At 40.9% G+C, this 16,446-nt stretch overlaps 2 protein-coding genes across 8 annotated transcripts in view; both read left to right on the top strand.

The window, feature by feature from the left end:
* LOC140847731 (endogenous retrovirus group FC1 Env polyprotein-like) overlaps nucleotides 1–16,446 on the top strand; it is a 491,917-nt gene that overhangs the window by 432,230 nt on the left and 43,241 nt on the right. The window lies entirely within an intron of this gene.
* LOC108394005 (contactin-associated protein-like 3) overlaps nucleotides 13,072–16,446 on the top strand; it is a 237,818-nt gene continuing 234,443 nt past the window's right edge. For 5 of the 7 annotated variants that reach the window (XM_073228836.1, XM_073228837.1, XM_073228835.1 and 2 more), the window contains exon 1: nucleotides 13,072–13,404. In XM_073228836.1, coding sequence (XP_073084937.1) covers nucleotides 13,320–13,404 — 85 coding nt within the window. In that variant the 5' untranslated portion in view covers nucleotides 13,072–13,319. The remainder of the gene's footprint in view (nucleotides 13,405–16,446) is intronic. The other 2 variants (XM_073228834.1, XM_073228838.1) reach the window with 2 other exon arrangements.

Genomic DNA, 16,446 nt, shown 5'->3' with positions numbered 1-16,446 from the left:
TAGTAAGGTCTGTTTATGTAGACTCAGCACCAACTCTCCATCTCTGGTGATGAGTCACTGGCTTCTTCACAGGATGGGAGACATCATCACAGGGAAAATTCAAGCCCTGCAGCAAAGGAGAGGAAGAATTCTGTCTGCATCTGTTGGTGCCATTCAGCTCAAAACAATCCTGATGCTAACGTGGCATGTTTTGGGGTGACATATCTTGATCCCCCTCACTAATCTTTCAACTCTTTCAAATATGCAGAAAAGACCTTCCTTCATGACAGAAAAGATCGATTTTGTTCTGCTTTGGGAAAGATTTGATGAGTGTTTGTTAGTGAAGTTCAATTACACAATTTAATTCCACCATTTCCCTGCAAAGAGAAATGGTTCCTGGATGTTCTACTGCTCCTTCTCAATAAGCGTTTGGGTAATTCCAATGAACTTCCAGTTTTCATTTTACTGATGTAATGTTGCAAGCCTTTGTCCTTCATGAACCAGGTGGTCTGTTTTCTGAGTGTAAGATGCATTTTTTTCACAGCATCTTCTTCATCAGTGTACGGGGCAGTGGTGGGGGTGCTGGTTGGTCAGGCAGTGGGGAACAGGCTGAACACTTTTTAAAGCATTTTTAACTCTAGGTCCTTTCTGTACTGTTACTAGGTAGACATTTGTTTCACGGTGGAGCAGCATATGACACAAAGAGTAAGTGGAGCGTGTTACCTGATCCTTTCAAAGGTGGCTAGAGTTTGTTCTTCTAAAACCAGAGAAGGCATTTTGAAATGTTTCAGTGAAAATGTATCATTTGACAAAGTGAATTTAAACTCAGGAAGAATAACAATACTCATTAGCTAAAAAGTTTTTACATTTTCACGTTTTTTTTGTAGGGAGATATTTCTTTGATGACTTTATTAAGGTATAACTGATATGAAGTAAATTGCACATATCTGAAGTGTACAATTTGATAAATTTTGAAATACATGCACACCCATGACACCATCTTCAAAATCAAAATAATGAACATATATGTCTGTCTCCTTTAAAAATTTTTCTTGTTCTTTTATAAGCTTTCCTACCCACCCCCTTTTGCCCTCCCCATCAATCAACTATCACCAGTATTTCTTCCACAATAGATTAGTTTGTGTTACATATAAAATTTTACAAAAATAGAGTGTTACAGTATGTATTATTTTGCCTGGATTCTTTCACTCTGCATAATTATTTTATGATTCATCCATGTTACTGCACTTATCTATAATGCATTTACTTTTATTGTTGAGTATTCTTCTGTACGGATATATCATACTTTGCTTATCCTTTCATCTACTGATAGATATTTGTGTTGTTTCTAGTTTGGGCCTGTTATAAAATTAACATTTACTAACATCAGTCTTTTTCACTTTAGTGTGTAGAAGAATTCCATTGTGAATTTTGTTTACATTTCTCCAATGACTATGATGCAGAACATCTTCCTGTGTACTAATTTGTATTCCATATATCTTTGGTGAAGCATGCATTCAAATTTTGAGCTGTTTTTCAACAAGTTGGGTTGTTTGATTTTTTTTATTATTGGATTTTTTTGCTGAGCTGTCAGTGGCATATAACATTATGTTAGTTTCAGAGGTGTTACATAATTCAATATTTATGCATATTCAAAATGATCATAACAGTAAGTCTAGTTAACATTCGTCACTATACCTACTTATAAAATGTTTTTCCTCGTGATGAGAACTTTTAATATTTACTTTCTTGGCAACTTGCAAATATGCAATGTAGAATTCTTCACTATAATCACCATGCTGTACATCACATCCCCATAGCTTATTTAATTTATAACTGGAAATTTGTGCTTTTAGACCACCATCACCTATTTCACCCACCCTCCTATCTCCCAGCTCTGGCAACAACCAGTCTGTCCTCCATTTCTATGAGCTTGTTTTTGTTTTTGTTTAGATCCCACATATAAGTGAGATCACACAGTACTTATCTTTCTCTGTGTGACTTACTTGATTTAGCACAATACCCTCAAGGTCCATTCATGTTGTCACAAATGACATTTCACTATTTTTTATGGCTGAGTAATATTCCATCATATCTATTTGTAATTATATATCAAATGTAGATTAGCGTCTATAATATAGCTAGGTAGATAGATGATAGATTTAACATTTTCTTTATCTATTAATTTGTCAATGAACAATCAGGTTGTTTCCATTCTGTGGCTATTGTAAATAATGCTGTACTGAACATGGGAGAGGCCCTCTCTTAGTGTTTTCATTTTCTTTGGATAAATACCCAAAAGTGGAATTACTGGATCATATGATATTTCTGGGTTTTTTTTTTTTATATTTCGATTTTTAATTTTTTGAGCATCCTCCATACTGTTTTCCATAGTGGCTGAACAATTTATAATTTACAAGCCTCTGACAGTGCACCAGGGTTCCCTTTTCTTGGTATCTTCACCAATAATTGCTATTTCTTTTTTTTTAAAATAATAGTCATTCTAGTAAATGTTAGGTGATAGTGGCTTTGATTTGCACTACCTGATGACTAGTGATGTTGAGCATCTTTTCAGCATCTTTGATGTTGGCAATCTGTATGTCTTCTTTGGAAAAATATCTGGTCAGATCTTCTGCCTATTTTTTAAATTGGATTGGGGTTTTTTGCTATTGAGTTTTTTATATATTCTGGATACATTATTTATATCAGATGAATTATTTGCAGATATTTTCACTAGGTTGCCATATCATTTTGTTGATGATATCCTTTGCTGCACAGGAGCTTTTTAGTCTAATGTAGTCCCATTTACTTATTTTTGTATTTTGTGTTTCCTTTTGGTGTCAGTTCCAAGAAGTTCATGACCAAGTACTATGTGAAGGAGCTTACCATCTATGCTTTCCTTTAGTGTTATGGTTTCAGGTCTTATGTTCAAGTCTTTAATCCTCTTTGGGTTGTTTTTTTTTTTTTGTGTGTGGTCTAACATAGTGGTCCAGTTTCATTGTTTTGCATGTGACTATTTTCCCAACACCATTTATTGAAGAGACTGTCCTTTCCTCATTACATATTCTTGGCTCCTTTGTTATAAATTAATTTTCCTTGTATGTGTTGGTTTATTTCCAGGTTCTTTATTCTTTTCATTGATCTATGCATCTTTTTATGCCAATACCATACTCTTTTGATTACTATAGCTTTGTAACACAGTGTAAAATCAGGGAGCATGATACCTCCAACTTTGTTCTGTGACTGGAGTCTTTTGTTGGCTCCACATAAGTTTTAGGATATTTTTGTTCTATTTCTATGGAAAATTCCATTGGAATTTTGATAGGGATTGCATTCAATCTATACAATGCCTTGAGTAGTATACATGGTCCAAGGGCAATGCTTAGGTCAGACATGTTCGTTATTATCCTCTAGTTTTTAATACCCCTATTACTTCTGTTTCTTCAGTATGAAAATTTCAAAGAAAAGTTTTGCTTGTTTATTCTGTATTTGCTTGATTAGTAAATAAGCAGTGTTGGAGATAAAGTTTAGAAGAGTGTAAGATAATTCACTGATTTCACAAGATTAAGTAATTACCTAAGTCATCTTAAAGGACAATTTGCTTTGTAGTCAAGTTCAAATTACGTTTCACAAGGGCTCAGAAAGGGTCAGAGTTGTTTTCCAGAAAATGTTGGCCAAGTTCTGCTAGGCTGGGAGAAGGTAGTCCTCATGTCCTGCGGTGTGTGAGGGAAAAGTGTCTTTCCCATCAGCACTGAGGGATGGCAAACAGGCTCTGGGGACTCCTGAGCTGGAGATGATGGAAGGTGCCTGCATACTTCCATGTGCAGCCCCATTAACCTTCCTAGTAGCTGAAACACATGAAAGGTGGAGGCGTGTGAGAGGCAAAGCTCTGGTCTATTTCCTGGCACGTACAATTACTTAAACCTCTTACTGAAAGATCAACTTTAGATTCCTACTTCAAGCTTCCACTTTTAAATTACTCCTTAAAAAAATCAACCACAGCAAACACTTTTTTCTTTAACAGTATAATGATTTCTTTCACTTGGTTTATGCTTGTGGATAAAATGTATACACAGTACCATAAGGTGAGCCTATGTTATTTAATTCATGTAACTAATACAGTTCACCATGTAGAAAATGTTACAACAAAGAAGTCTTAAAGGCTTACCATACCAGACCCACTGCAGATTCAAAGGTGTTTTAGACTGACAGGCAAAAGTAGGATTTCACTTTCCATAAGTGAAACCACTTTCTGGAAATGAAAAATGCAAATTCAAAATTTTAACCTGGTGTAAACTGTAAAATAAACCACATTTATAATTACAGTACAAATAAAATGAATCTAGTCATATAGATGTATGTATGACCATGAAGAAAGAGTCATCATCAGTTATATCAATGACATTAGCAACAGAGCAATGGAAGGGTGTGTGTGTGCAGGGCATAGTTATTAACATCTCCCTATGCCAATTACACTTATAAGTACAAGCATACATTTCTGATAACAGAAGAACATCTAGAAAAGCACTTTCAAAAAGAGCTATTTTTGCAAAGGCTAAAAGATTCTGTAATTTAAAAGCCAGTCATCAAGCTGGGTTCCAGGTGTCACTGTAAGGGTCCTTGCTGCAACCTCTGACCATACGCCACTTTCCCCTCAAACATTTTCACTGCATAGCTAGTTGGCTGTTAGGCAATTTTGCCATACAAGGTAAAAATCACAAAAAAATTAAAAAGGGGCATTTATTTAAAAAGGACATTGTGAAATGTGAAAAATAAATAAGATTAAAAAGACTTGCATAGTACAAAACATTTGAATACATCATGTGCAGATTCATGACAATACAGTGCAAATAACAGACTTTATTTTGTAGATTGTACTTAAGCACATGTCTTTGAAATCTTTTATTCCTAGTTTTAAACACTTTTTTCTTTTGCTTATTGATTCATCTCATTTGGCACTGCACTTTTTTTGCTAAAATTTCTGCCTTCATTAAGAGAGGTATCAGTTCCCAAATATTAGGTGGATTGTGGAATCCTTGGGTTTTTGTCTTCTTGGAGAAAATAATTCAGTCAAGAGATCCAATAGAAAGTTAAAGCCACAAGGGTTTTTTATTTAGCAAAGCAAAAGGAGTACACTCCAAAGGCAGAGATGCAGGCTGACCCCCCTGAGGGTGGAGGGCCACCTGTAGGATTGCACGTTGTGTCTTTTTATGGGGGCTTATTTGGTTTCCTCCCTTCCATTTTGTCATTCTTATATCATCCTTTGGATCTGCCTTGCTTGCTCCCCTTCAGCCTCTGGGCAAGTGTGTGTTTATCATTTTTTCCTGTAAGCTCCTGAGTGAATACCATTATTGGGGCCAAAATAGTAACACCCACTGTAGGGCCAAACCCATAGTGTACATGGCATAATAACGATATTATGATGGCCTAGGTCTTCCTTAGGTGCACATACGCCAAAACTGGGCAAGTCCCAAGGACTGTGTCTTTTGCTTACGCTAACCCACAAAAGGGGTTGGTCTGAGGGAGACAGGGTGGTCTGTGGGTGGAGGCTGGGTGGTCTGCAGGTCTTCTTTCTCCCCTCTGGTTCAGGTCTGTCTAACTGCTACTCTAATAGATGCAGATTTGTAACTGAGCTTTGCATTGCACTGTGAAAGCCTTCTCCACTGTCTGTTCTCAACATATTGTTATGTGTCTGCTGACAGATGTTGCAAAGTTCTATGGGAAATGTGGGTTCAAAACTCTGTGCCACTAGTGTAGACCATTTTATATAGTGTAGACCATTATGAGGGCGGATATTTATATAACATGAAAATGGGAGGTCTGCACAATGGAGAAATGAAACCCAATTGTCAAACCAAACTGTTGACTATTTACTTTTTTTAAAGGCAAAATTGCCTTAAAACCAATTAGTTATGCTGCAAAAATATTTGTGGCAAATATGCTTGTGGCAGAGGCACTTCCAGTGAAGATGCTTTCAGTGAAAATACTGGACACGGTCAGGCTCATGACACCTACTCACGCTATCCTCCAGCAGCATTTACACCAGAGTTTGCTACTACAAATTAGATTCTATTGGCTTTTAACCCTACTTGAATTAATGCAGCTGTTATTCAAACTAAATTACAGAAATGTTAAATGTTTCTACTAACCAAATCAAGATTAAACTGAAAAAAGCACCATGTCTCAACATTTCTGATACAATTTTAAGTGAGAAGGGGGAGAAAATAGAGCTACAAGATGGGAAAGATTTAATTTCTCTTCTACTTAAATTTTCCTTAGCAAATGCCCTGTGCTTGGCAGGAGACTCCTCTAAGTCACCCATTGCCTCTTCTCAGTTCCTTCCACTGAAGAGGCTCAGAGCAGAGGATTGTTCTGTTTGTTTTTTTGCTTCTGCATCACAGTTGTGAGAGGTGTCTGGGCTCACTGACTGCAGGAGGAGACAGCATGTGAGACATCCCAGATGGGGCCATTTTAGATTAGCGACAGCCAGCTTCCCCAGACAGGTGAGAGCCAGACCAGAACACCTGCCCAGCCACAAGTGTGGCCTTGTGACCAGTGATCTCAGTAACTGAGGTTTGGGGTCACCTCATAGTATTATTTTGGCAGTAAGCACCTAATGGATAGAGCAGCGTGTGGTTTTGAATTCTCATTTGTCAGTTAACTTTTTACTTGGAATACTTGTGCTAAAGTGCATGGCAATGCATTCAAGGTATTTCTAGAGTTTCTGTATTTAAAAAAAATAGCTTAAAGATGTAATTCACCTACCACACAATTCATCTATTTAAAGTGTCTCATTCACTGGTTTTCAGTATAGTCACAGAGTTGTGTATTCAGCTGCAAATCAATTTTAAAACATTTTCATTACTCCATCAAGAGACGTCTCGCCCCTTAGACACCATCCTGCAGTTCTCTGCCTCCTCCCTGCTCCCTCAGCCATAGGCAACCACCGCAGGCAGACCAGAGGGGTCTCCTTCTGGGCATTCATGTCAGTGTGGTCAGTACATGGCCCTTTAGCACCGGCTTCCGTCAGCATGTTCTCAGGGCTTTTCCGTACTGAAGTGTGTATCAATACTCCACTACTTCTTTTCCCCAGTCAACATTTTAGTAACTTAAATTCATCTAAATCAAGATCTGTAAATCTAATGTTATGACATTATCTATAAGGCTGTATTTTCTTTCTTACTTTTCATTGGGATAAAATATAAATAAAATAAAACATAATTTTACCCATTTTTTAGGTATATAGTTAAGTGTCATTACATTCACAGTCCTGTGCAACCCTCACCACCATAAATTTCCAGAACTTTTTCATCTTCCCAACTGAAACTTGGTACTCCTTAGGTGCTAACTTCCCCTCCCCCTCCCTCCAGCCTCTGGAAACTATTGTATTTTTGGTCTCTATCAATATGTCTATTCTGGGTCCCTCATATAAGTGAGGCTATACATACTTTATTTGTCTTTTTGTGATGCATATTTCACTAGGCATAATATTTTCAAGGGTCATCAATGTTGTAATATGTATCAGAATCTCCTTCCCTTTTTAAGGCTGAATAATGTTCTATTGTATTTATAGACTGTATTTGTTTATTCAGTTCATGGACACTTGGGTTGTTTTCACCTTTTGACTGTCCTAAATAATCATGCTATAAACATTTGCATAACAAGATTTCGTGTGCACGTTTCCATTTCTCTTGTGTAGGTAGCTGGGAGTAGAACTCCTTGGTGTCATGGTAATTCCAGATGAAGCACTTGAGGACCCCCAGACTTTGTTCCACAGGGGCTGAACATACCCACCAGCAGCGCACAGGGTTCCAAGTTCTCCACATCCTCATCAATGTTTATTATTATATGTCTTTCTTTCTTATTGCAGTCATCCTAGTGGGTATGATCTTTTTGTGGCACATTTCAGTATTCTCAAATTATGCATAATGTGGAGTACATTTTATTGTCAAAGTAAGTTTAAAATGCAAATTAAACAAAAGCTATAACATGTCTTCACCAGCAACAACAGCAGCATAAATTCACTTGTAAGCACCATTTACATTATAGGACTTCAAGCTCTTTAACAAAAAAGAGGAAGATAAAATTTACTTAAATATAATATCCAAGCATTAACCTAAAAGGAGGAAAAACATAATTTTCATTCGTCCTGTCTCTCTGAAGACTAAACTTTATGCTTCCTGTCTACAGCATACAAAGCATGGTGTGTATTCATTCTCGTGAACAACTCCACACCTCCTGGTAGATTTCACATTGAGACTAAAGCCAACTAACTCTACTGTCAACCAAATTTAGAAAGTATTTTTGTCCTTGGAATTGGGTGCTTAAGATGATATTACTACTTTTTCACCCTGAGATAAAAGCAACACTTCACACTGGCCACATTTGCTCATTTTTTTTCTTTCACATTTTCCTAACTTATTTGAAGGTGCCACCATTTAAAGATTCCTGAGTAAATATTTCTGAAAAACAGTTTCTTAGCTTTTTACCATTAAACCTAACACTTGCAACAGCTACACTCATAAATTATTTATTGTCCTTTCAGTTTCTCCTCAGATTGATACATCATAGATTGGCATTGTGTTTTTGTACTAAATGCTTTATTTGTAAATGAGGTCTCTCAATCCAAATGCATTCATCCATACATTTATTTATTTTCTGCTTTCTATACTGAAAGAAGTACAAGTTTGATTGTAAATGTATAAAATCATAGTTAGAAATTTTGCCCTTTCAAGCATGACTTTTCACATTCTTAAGTCAAGATCAGATGTTTTTAGTTTTAAATTAGAAAAGAACTTTTTAGAATACACTCAACTCTGCCTCCTTTCTCCTATCATCAAGGCAGTGAAGAACAATTCAGTTTTATGCCTTCCATAAAATTAGAATTTTTTTTTGTTTAAAAGGTACAAATATATGTCAATAAATTTTTTTTTTAAGGAAAAAATAAAGTTTGGTTTTGGAAACTTATGTGTCTGAGTCAGGGGGTTTATTCACCTTTGCGCCGTGGTGGAAGGAAGTTTCAGTCTCCTTCTCTTCTCCACTGATGGCTGTGCCCTTCCTGCTGCCCAACAGACATGGGCCGGGACCATCTTGGAGCCTGTGGTGATTGAGGGGGTAGAATGCTGGCCAGCTGACTCTGATGTCCTCTTTAATTTCAGGCTTCTCTTATTCTATCCATGCCAGAATGTCAGGAAATGTGTGTATATTTCCTTAGCAAAATATAATTGTATAATCATGAGACTATGTTTCCTTCAGCATTTTTGAAGTAGGCAGTATTGTTTTTATACTTCAGGTTCTTAGGTGTGGTTTATTCTAAGTTGATTTCATACAACTGTTAGTCACAAAAAGTCCTGCTGGGGCGAAGCAGGCTAAATTTGAAAAAAGTATGAGGTTGGCTGTTCTTGTAGCTGAGATTTATGTAATCAGATGCATAATCCTGTGGTAGTTAAAACCCCAGCTTTCCAACGACTAATTATAGGAATACAGCTCATCAGAGAGAATCTGAAAAGATGCTGTGCAGCATGTTTTATACCACACATGTGACATTTATTCTCACTGGAGTCTGTCTCTTGATAATTGTTCTTCAGGATTTGTTGCCTGGGGACTTATGGGAAAAATTACTCCTAATAAAAATAGTATTATATTTTATTCACAGTATTCTACCTTTCAAAGGATTTAATGACAAATCTGGTCCCCTTATGAGAGGCAAATTAAATGTATTTCCAGATTTAAGTAAAACATACAGAAGTAAAAATTTGTGGAGAGAAAATTGCTGAATGAAGAAGGAAAATTAATGGAGTCCTGTTTTAATAGGTAGAGAGCCCTAGGAAAAGCTTTACTCCGGGCTAGCGGTCCTTCCTGCTCTGAGAGGGGCTGGACCTCAGTGTGCAGGCAGGACAGATATAGATGGTGGGCAGGAAAGGCCGCGAGTTTGATTTAACTTAAATGTTTCTTAGACATCCTGCCCGCAGTCACATGCACAAATGTCCAATGGCTTCTGAATATCAGCAGTTGATTTCTTGTCTTTTCTTTGTTGACTCATGCTGATTTCAAACTCCTTATACTTTGTGTGAGCTCTGACCGCTGACACACACGCACACACACACACACACAGAGAAGTAATCTAGGGGGTTTGAATCGTCAGCTGTAGCAATGTGTGAAATAATGTTTCCACATTTTCTTCATCTTTCCTTCTTAAACTAGCAAAGAGCTCAGGAAATCGAGCCAGCAGCACTCCCTGACCCGCCAGGATTTAGCTCCCAGGCCTCGGCAGTCTGGCTTGTGTCCTACCTGCTCTGAGCCCAGAGTCTAACATAATGCCTGCCTGACCCAGGGCCTTCCTGATTGGCATGATGTTAAGCACTTAACAAGCATTTTCTGCTTTAATCCTTAGGTGGGTCTTATGTGAGGAGACTGTCTTTATTGTACCAGCCAGACTAGGAAGCTGGCTCAAAGGTGTTGAGAGGCTGGCAGGCTCCCGGCTTGTACCAGCTCCCAGGAGGCTCTGTGGCTAGTACATGGAGTGCTCAGCAGGCCCTGTGACCGGCTACGGTCCCCATTTTACAAACAAGACCACTGAAGAGCAAGGCACCATATCTGCTGTTAGAGGAGACAGCTGGAGGGCTGGACCAAGGAACCACAGTGACTGCCTGCCCGCAAGGCCTTCCCTTGGCCATGGCTCTGCAGGGCCTCCTCACCCCTCCACACTGGGCCTCTCCTCTATCAGCTTTCCTGGTGCTGACCTCCAGTCCAGAGTTCTGTCCAAAAGCAAACCAGAGGCCTCAAACCAAGTCACCTCTGCTAGGCTGAGTCACCAAACCAGGGCTTTATGCCTAACTTAATTGCAACTTCCCCAGGAATGTAATCACTTTCCAATTTCGTGGTCAGTCAGGTAATCTATCACATGGGCCCTCTCCACCCCTCAAAGGAAGAGGAGATAATCCACCCCATAAGATAGATTTTCACCCCAAAGGAAGGTGGCTTTACCCCAAACAATCATTTTATCTGTTTGACCTCATTTTCCTACCTTTAAACACCTTTCCCTTTCTTTAGCCCTTTGGAGCTCCCCTCCACTTCCTAGATGGGGTGCTGCCTAATTCATGAGATCTTTAAAACTTCTTCAGTTGAATATTTAAGAGCTCAATGCCTTGCACTGCGTGGGGACAGCTGCCACGAGTCCCGATGCTTTCTGTTGCTGGGTCTCATCTCTGACTTGTGAAGACCCATCCTGATGCCTGCTGAAGTCACTTACCAATACTGGCCTTTTGGGTTTTTTTTTGCACCAATTATTGAGGCTCCTGCTAACCCCTTTTAAGTGGATTTCAATGTGAACAACTGAATACAGAGTTTTCATGGGTTGACAACACTTCTGTTACAGAGATGCTGAGGTCCTAAAAAAAAGGTTTTTCAGAGCTCAGCCCACCTGGCTTCCAAGTCTGGCATGCTGTGTGACTCTGGACACGTTGGTTAAACTCTCTGAGGTTCGCTCTATCTAGCTGTTAAATGGGAGTAGTAATAATTACTTCAGAGTGCTGTGATCATTTATTTAGAATACACACACACACACACACACACACACACACACACACACACACACACACAGAGTGCCCTGATATGTAGACTTGTTTTAAAAAAACTGCACCTTGAATAAATCATTCGTTTACTTTTGCTTTACAAATTTAGAAATAAGTTATTCACGGACTCATAGCAGGCAAGGGATAAGTGTCTGAGGAATGAATGAAGGTCACTACCCCCCAGCCCAGCCCCCGGCCAGTGTCTTTTTTCAAGCCCCCAAACGCACCTTCTGAGAAAGCGTCCTGTCAGTGTCCCCGAGGGCTGCTGACGGCTGGGGTGTGGGAAGCGTTCCCAGTGGCCCTTAGTGGAAGTGGAGAAAGCTGCGAAGTTGGGATCAGAAGCTACCTACTTCAGTCAGATTCCCACCACTTCCAGTTGTTAACTTTATGGCTCTGGCAAGGTATTTGAGTTTTGTTTTGTTTTGTATTGCTGTTCGTCCCCCACTCCTATTCTGTCAAATAAGAATAATAAAAACACCTTTTTTGCTGTGCTCTCAGGTAAGTGAAGCCTTGTTAAAGGTTGAAGTTCCTTTCACATTCTGATCGCTTTGGGAGGTGTAAGAACGCCTGGAGCCTCTCCTCCTCTCAGCTCTTCTGTCCTAGGTTTGGTCAGGGTTTCTTTCGGGAGAGTTTTGATCCCTGGGATGCGCTGCCCCTAAATCCTTGATTTACCTCTGCTTATATGTAGCCTTCTGGGAAGAAGAGGAGAGACCACTAGACCGGCAACTGGCTTCAAAGTCATGGGTCTTGTAATCCTCTCCAGGGACAGATGGCTTCTATCTTTATACTGTGAAGTATTTTTTTTTTTTTTGAGATGCCTTTTCCTTTACATCCTATCATTTTTCAATATGTCCTTTTTGGGAATTGCCATTAAAGAATCTAAGTGGAAAGCAGTACACTTACTCACAGGAGATAGAGGTTGCTTCAAAACCCTTTATTTATCAGTCAACTCTATTCAATTCCTGTACTTGGTTATAAGGTCTAATCTTCTGTGAGGATATTTGGAATAACATTCCTTCTCCCAAGATGCCAGTTTATGATTTTACACATAACTGGTCATAATTCTCTAATTCTCCAAATGGGAATATACACAATAAAATGCTGACACTAAAGCCGAAGTGGGGTGCGTTTTAAAATGAAGACGTAATTTTCCTGTTTTCCATTTTTATTAAGCTACAACTTGGCATACCAGAGTGTGAAGGGTGAGGGTGCATGACAGCGATGGTCTGATGCATATGTTACGAAATGATCACCATAGCTTCGTTAGGGTGTTTTTTTTTTTTTGGTAGGGTGTTTTTTTAAAAAATATGAATCATTAGAAGGGTTGAGGAAACCAAGTCTTCTTTACAATCGTTAGTAAATGTTTTCTTCAAAACTCCCGTCCTCTTTTCCAATCGGAAAAAAAAAGGGTTTTCCTCGCCTCGATGCTAAGGCTCAGAGCAGCGCCAACGCTCCGACACCGTCTCGCCGTTAAGTTCTACCGCTGGGCCCGCAGCTCCGCCGCCCGCGGGAGGGGGGTTCCAGGCAGGAAGCCGCCGGTGCAGGCGCGGAGCCCCCACTTCCGTTCGCCACCACCAGAGGCGCACGGGCCGCGCGGAGCCGCAGCGCGGAGGCGGAGCGGGCGTGGCCACGGGAGGACGTGGCCGCAGGTGGGCGGTGGCGGCCTGGAGAGGGCGCGGGGCGCGGGAGACGGGGGTGGCAGGCGGGAGGCGCGGAGGCGGCCCGCTGCAGAGTGCAGGGCCTGGGCACCGAGTCGGCCCGCGGACCATGGAACCGGTCGCCGGAGCCGTTCTCGGCGTGCTTTTCCTTTTGTCTGTCGAGCGCCGGAGCGCAGTGCTGGCGAGGGACACTTGTGAGTACCGCGCGTCTTTAGAAACTTGTACTAACAACTTGCAATTTGTGGTCGTGGATATTTAAGGACGCGTCGCTGGCATGTTTCTGAAATGAGGCATTAAAAAAAAAAACACCGCAAAGTCCCAGCGCCAAGACGGGATGGTGTGCAATGCCGCTTCCTAGTCCCGAACGTAAGTGCAGCCAAGCCTATGGTGACTTGGCGTCTGAGGGCTGCGCGCCGTGCGTTCGGTCGAACATCGGCCGAGAAGGCTCCAGTTCCAGGGAAGCCCACGGCGGCGAGCCCTGCGGGCGGAGGCGGCGAGGGCGGGAGGACGGCGGCCGGAGCGGAGCGGTCATCCCCTTCGGTGGGGCGCATTCTGTAGCCCAGGTCGCCAAGGCCACGGGCTGTCCTGCGGTAGCGCAGCCGGTGGCGCCGTGCGGAGCCCGCGACCGCGCACCCGATCCGGGAGCCCAGCCACGTAGGCAGGCGGCCTTTGCCCGAAGGAATCTGCGCTGAGGTTCGCGCAGGTGTCCTGCCTCTGCGCTGCTCAGCGGCCCTGATTTTACTGTTCAGGGAAGCTGCCTTAACGTCGGTTCCGGACTGGCGCTGATCCGAGCTTGAGATGCCGGACTGGCGGATCCAGCCGACCTCAAGGCATCTTCCTCTGGAAACCAGACAAAGTTTAAGAAGCGTTATTCAGACTGAAATCGCTATCACAGGGCTTTTCTTTACTTGAGGGATTTTAAGGAAGTCCTCCTTGTCCTTCCCTGCCCGACTCCTCATCAAGAATATTTTAAAAACCAGGTTGTGGGGGAGTAAGACAAGCTGGTGTGCATTTCAGGAAGGTGACAGCAGGCGCGTCCGGATCCTGACCTTGCAACTGGGGTCCCGGCTCTGCCATCACCGGGAAGTTGGCACAAAAGTGTAAATAAAGCATTAGGAATAAAGTTACCCGCCCACGCATTCATCCATGTATGTAGCGAGGCTGTGATGAATCTGTGCTGTCATCATTTAGTATTAGCTCATTTAATGCCATATTGTGTGTGAGTCACTCCTAAAAATGAGCCTTAGTTCTCCATTAGGCAAATACTAACCTGTGTTTCAGACACAGTTTTCATTTAGCTTTGTGGGACAACCTCCATGAATTAATTAAAATGGGATATTTAAATAAAATCAACTCCTTGGATCCTGCAATGGAGCATCTGTTCTTTCTCTAAGAAATTAAAAACTAGTACTAAAATGATTTGCTCGTACAGATGAATTGTAGAGTAACTGAACATACTATTCTGAGGTACAATTCAAGAGTCACTGGAGGTCACTGTTACTTAAAGGAAACGTGGCTTCAAAAATCCTTCCCGAGAGAGCTGCAGAGTGCCCTCTTACCTCTCTGGTGTCCTGAGTTATGATAACAGGCTGTTGGCAAGATCAGTTGTTTTGATATTTCTTCATTTTCGATTTGTGTTTGTATTCCCTGAAATCCATGCAGGCACCGCTTGCTTTCACACTGAGCACCTTTTACAGTCCCTGCCCTGGGGTGCTCCGTATCTGAATAACCACGCAGATACTCTTGTCTGAATTCAACTCTCTAAGCTTGGTCCTTCTGGGTCTCCAGCTGACTCTTCAAATGTCAATGCCAGCTATGGTCCAGATTAGCTAATTTGATCAACTGAATATTTCTTTAACTCCTGAATGTTTGTGAAGTGTTTGTGTGTCTATGTGTACAAGCAGGTATTTCATGTACTTGAGATCTGTTACTACTAAGTCGGGGTTCTGCCTCATCATTTGAGAAATTCTGAAGAGGAATTTGCCAGCAGGATGGGATTCTGCCTCATCATTTGAGAAATTCTGAAGAGGAATTTGCCAGCAGGGTGGGATTTAGGCTATGAGCAAGAGATCATGAATGTTGGCATTGCTCATTTTTTGATGACTAAACTTTTTTTCCTAGGAAGTATTTTTTAGAATTTAAATAATCCATTCAGACAAGACTTTAACACAAATCATATGTTCTTGAACACTAATAAATTAATGAGGGCTGTATATAAATTAAAAGATTATTAAAGGTCTTCTACCCACATTGGACCCAAGGATATTTTCACTGTATTTATAGCTGGTTCTCAGTAGTAAATCAGTCAGCCAGGGGGTAGCCTGGGTGAGACTCTGGCATAAGACGTCCTCTCAAGGACCAGATTTGCTTGAAACATTGGACACCTCAGAGATGACACACATTTGACATTAATCTTTTTTACTCAATGGGAAATTTTAAGTGAGGATTCTGTACAGGAGCAAATGTTTCTAAATGGCCAAGTTCTTTTGGCCATCGGCCTGTTCTTTTGCTCTGATTTTCTGTCCTTCTGAAGGTAAAACAAGTTGAACAAACAGTGCCCTGCAAAATACAGGCTAGGACTTGATATTTAAAAAGTTGTGAACAGCTGCGTGTGGTCTGCCTTCCAGAGCTCTTTGTCCTTAGTCAAGAGGAGGGTGTTGCTGTATGGAGCTGTCTTCTGAAATGAAACTCCAGAGGAAAGGTAGAGTGGATTCCAAGCTAGAGTTCTGCTTTCTAGAAGTTGTGTAGGCAGTTGTTCATTCCTTCACTTCCTGCCAACAGCCAGGAGTGGATGAAGGCAATAGCTCTCTGCTTTAGAATTAATTATCCCTGTAATCTATTACTTTCTAACGAATTTTATGACCTTTTGTTAGAAGAGAGATAATCTGAATAAGAAAATGCCAAGATTTGATTGTGTATGTAATGTTGTGAATCTGTCTCCTGGATTGTACATCAATCACTCTGAGGGTAATGTTCACCCTCTCTCCACTTAGGAACCGTTCAACTGGAAGTCAATTTACAGCTATTTTCCCTATATAAGCAAAGTAAAATGGATAGCTGCTAGCAGCTTCCTCTTCCACCTCCCTAACCAAGGAGGACGAAAGCATCTGACAGAAATTTCAGTTGATTATTTGATGCAGATAATGACATTTGTATTTCCAGGGATTGATTCAGTTTAGGGAGTATGACTGACTCGTTCCCACCTTGTTAAATCTCAGTACTTGTAATTTTCTCTA

The sequence above is a fragment of the Manis javanica genome, chromosome 2, assembly GCF_040802235.1.
Source record: "Manis javanica isolate MJ-LG chromosome 2, MJ_LKY, whole genome shotgun sequence".
Classification (NCBI taxonomy): Eukaryota; Metazoa; Chordata; class Mammalia; order Pholidota; family Manidae; genus Manis; species Manis javanica.
This window is presented reverse-complemented; position numbering and strand designations above follow the sequence as displayed.